The following is a 4461-nucleotide window of genomic DNA, read 5'->3' on the forward strand; positions in this document are numbered from 1 at the left end:
TATATGTCGATAAATAACTAAGGTTATGTTAGAAATTTAAAATGAGGTATAGTGAGCAAATGTTTATATTGAAAGTAAAAGAGAGGTGTAGAGAGAATGAAATGTATAGTGAGAAAACTTAGAGGTCCTAATAGCCACACTCATTTGGAAATCAATTTTATACAATCAAACTGGTGTGCCCTATAATCACTAACTCTATCTATTAAATCCAAACGATACTAGAGTTCAGATTGATCCCCACATATATATTCCTGTTTGGATTTCTTACTGTGATGATAAAAATTCCTTCGTCATTTTCCTTTTCGTCAAGATACGATGGATAACACGAGTAATTACGTACTGCATAAATGATGCGTCGTCAGTATCTACACGATAATGACAAAGATTCATCAAGAACCTTCATATGGTAACTTGTAGCTACGACCAGTGTTTTTGTGACGAAACTATTAGTTTGATTTCCATGAAGTTTGCACCTTAAATATTTGTCTATAGGTTTTGAAAAAAATCAAAGACCATATAGATCAAATCCATTCTTCGCTTTGTGTGTGAAATATTGTTTAGAAATGGCTTTGCCCAAGAGTTCCATGATATTTTTCTTGGTGATGGCTATGTTCGGTGTTTGCTATGGTGCCGTTTACAAGGTAGGTGACTCTGAGGGATGGAGATACAAAGGTTTCGACTACCAGGCTTGGAGACTTAATAAGCACTTCACCGTTGGAGATTCTCTCTGTAAGTTTTTTCTTCCTTTCGATCGATTTGCTATTGTTTTTGAAGCTATATAAACTGGGGTGTGTCTGAGACTAAATTGTGTACAAGTACTCAAATAAAAAGTAGATTATGTGTGTTTTTTCGGTTTATCTTATACAGTGTACGTGTAGCCAAGGAGATTCGTTCTTCTGAGTAATTTGTTAATTAGTTTGCTTTTGTTTAGAAGCAAATCACTATGTATATGACTTCTGAATTTTTACACATTGCATACATGTAGTGTTTGTGTACAAAGGAAAGGACAGTGTTGTGCAAGTCGATCGCAAACATTATGAATATTGCAACACGACGGATCCGATTAAAGAAACCAATTCCGGCAACGATACTATTGTCCTAGACAAGCCTGGTCACTACTTCTTCATCACCGGTTACAAACGACACTGTGACAAGGGACAGAGGCTCGACATCAGAGTGGAACTCCCAACAAGTCCAAGCCCAGCCCCAAGCCCTAGCCACAAGAGCGATGCTCCATCTATTCAATCTTCAGCTGCGATATCTGCTCTACTGATGGCTATGGTGGTGATGATCATCCTTTCCTCTATAACTGCCTAATGGTTTAGGATAATGCACTTCTCTCTTTTTTTAATTGGTCATGAACCCATATAATTGTTTGGTTTTTATTGTTGTTAAGTTAATTATATGACGTTTCGGAATTCTCTATTTCAAGGTTTTGGCCCTTGATTTGATGATCTCTTTCTTAAGTTTCTGGGTTTCACTAGCCAGGAATGTGGACCTTAATTTCCTACGGCGACAACTCTATCAGTTGTGAGTTATGATTCGGGTTGATGCACAACAAAGTTTCAATCAATGAGGATTCTAATGTATGACTGCAATCCTAGGCTGCACTAGCTAGGCCGGTGTACATTATTATTAGATGATTATGCCTTAAGAATAAGCATCATGATTATGCCTAGGATTAGAGAATAGGGTTAAACAAGGAGGATGAAAAAATGGAATATATTTCACTCAAACTGCTCCACTTAAAGTGAGACAAATAATTACCACGTCTTTTTTTTCTCCTTATAATTTTAATGATGTTTTACGGTAAGCTCATAGTAAATATTATTTTTAATTTTTTAAGAAATTTCTACTACCTTGGATTTGTGGGTAACTCAAAAAAAACTTCACCAAAGACACCAAATGAGCACCTCGTTTTCTAATATAGTAGGGATATACGAGGCAATTGGCGTCTCATTAATTAAGATCTAAAAGGTGTTGAACTTAATTTAGGTTAGGGTTTTGTATACTTTGATCTTAAGTAGACTATCTTATAGGTAATACTTAATTAGCTTTGGACTTCCGATATATATATGTCATTATTAGCCTCGATCAATGCTGGTAGTATCAATATGTGAAGCAAGCTAAGCAAAAGAAGAAGAAAATTATCATCTAAATAACAGAAGATCTGTTATCACCTACTTCTTATTACAAGTAATATTATCTCCTATAATGCTTTCGTTTTCACCGATTCGTCATATTGTCGATCATTAGCTCCCCGCCTTAAGACTTTACATATAAGTAAACTGAAAATGTAGTTTCACACGCTGGTCCAAAACAATGATAATTAATTTGAATCCATGGTCCATGAACAACTCTTGAAGCAATATATATGTAAGTGGAACTAGCTTTAAGCCTTACTAGCTTTCTGGCACTCATCAAATGGGAAGTTTACGCATTGGAAATTCGGAACCATACACAATCTTTGTCGGCAAGACTTACACTGATGATAACCGACTATTGTTATAAGCTAATCGATCTGATTTGTTGTCAAAGATGTTCATATTATTAGCTTAATAGAGATCGAGCTTGATACTATGAAGGGGGTAAACAACTTTTACTGTACATTGTTGGTCAATTTTAGAGACATGAATGTCGTGACCAAATATCAGTGTGGTCGTATATATCATTTATAGATTTGAACAGAGGCCTTTAATATTACCATATGGTGTATGTCCTAGCTTCCTGCTGTGTATAGCTGCCTCTATCCTGGCACGCATGGATACCCTGTGACGATACAGATTGTGTCGATCGACTTATAGCAGCTGTACAAATATCAACTACCACTTTCAGAAATATATACATCATTTTCAGAAAACGGAAAACCTCCATATATGATTAGCTTAATCATATATACTAATCTCATCATTATGTTTATTAAGATCTCTCGCTCCCAACCAGTTTGTACCGCATAATCGCATATAGGATGCAACAGAACAAGGAACAGAGCCATCAGAACCAAATCTACGACACGATGCAAACCGTGATCAAAAGATTAGAAACAGATCATGAGATTTGTGAACGTTATGCCTCGTCTCATTAAGATGCAACCATAAAATGTTGGGTTTTTAAGTGAGTATCTTTCCTTAACTAACTAGTATAGTACTGCAAATCAATTTAAGCAGCTGGTATGCAGGAAATTATAATATTCCTACCCTTAAAATCGATCTTGATGAGCGTATCCAAAGTTTCCGAGTTCGGCGCTTCATAATATATGAGCAAAAATTTGGCGACAGTTAATTAGAATCGATCTGAAAGGATCAATGCATGCATGGGTTTGGCTTCTTCCTTCTGTCCTCGAACAGATTTGAGGCTTCAATATGTAACTATCTCCCTTGGCATTCAAACACGATCGATACACACAAGTAAATTTGTGAACTATTCCAACTCCCCAGACATAATTTTGGTACCAAGCTAGCTAATATATATAGCAATTGCCAGTACCAGTAGCTAGCTAGCTCTGTGAGTCTTTCATGGGCAAAGGTATAGATATACAGGTCATGCATATAAATGTCTTCCATTCCATGAACACGTGTTTCTGCGTTCTATCACTTCTTCTTCCACCAGCTCGGTGCCTCGGTACGTGCCTGTTGTAACAAACTAGCATAGTTAGCTAGCTAGGGTTGGTCAATCTGATCGATCAAAGCATGCAGTTGGTATCCAAAGGCTGTGTATTTACTCACTTCTGTAACTTGTCGCCCTTATTTGTTCATTGATTCCTTAGGAAGGAAGGCCAACAAAGGTTGCTCTCCTCCCTACCGACGGTGGCGGAACTACCTTAAAGTTTGAAGACCCCTACACTTATATATGTTCCCACAATCACTGTACGTATATGTTTCATGCACTACAAGAAGAAAGACTATAGCCGACGAAAAAAAAAAAACCAGGCTGACGAATCAATTTTTCGTCGGCTAAAGTATACTTTAGCTGACGAAATTTTCCTTCGTCGGCTAAATTATATTTTCGTCAGCTATAGTCAACTTTAGCCGACGAAATTTGACTATAGCTGACGAAATTAAAATTTCGTCGGCTAAAGAATTTATTTTCGTCGGCTAAAGTCTGTAACTTTAGCCGACGACTTTAAACATTCTTTAGCCGATGAAATTAAAATTTCGTCGGCTAAAGTTGACTATAGCCGACGAAAATAAATTTCGTCGGCTAAAGTTCTTTATATTCGCAGATCTAGACAGCAGCTCATCTGAGAAAAAAAAAAACGGGAGAAGAAAAAAACGGGAGAAAAAGTTTGGGTGTTGTTGAAATCTGTCCATAATTAAGAAGTGGAGCTATATATAGGTACGTACATGTGTATATATGTTGATTTTGAGTTTTATTTGAGTTTATCGATTTTGAGTGTGATTGAATTGATAGATTTTGAGTACGTTTGTATATATATATATATATATATATATGTGTGTGTTG

The 4461-nt window shown here is 36.4% G+C and overlaps 1 protein-coding gene across 1 annotated transcript; it reads left to right on the plus strand.

The window, feature by feature from the left end:
• The first annotated feature begins 563 nt into the window (after positions 1-563).
• On the plus strand, positions 564-1317 carry LOC101312899 (early nodulin-like protein 1-like). Its single transcript, XM_004292543.1, has 2 exons — positions 564-729; positions 986-1317. Exons 1-2 carry the CDS (start codon positions 564-566, stop codon positions 1315-1317), a joined length of 498 nt encoding a protein of 165 aa, XP_004292591.1.
• Positions 1318-4461: the final 3144 nt, after the last annotated feature.

This window comes from Fragaria vesca, linkage group LG2, assembly GCF_000184155.1.
Source record: "Fragaria vesca subsp. vesca linkage group LG2, FraVesHawaii_1.0, whole genome shotgun sequence".
NCBI classification, from domain to species: Eukaryota; Viridiplantae; Streptophyta; class Magnoliopsida; order Rosales; family Rosaceae; genus Fragaria; species Fragaria vesca.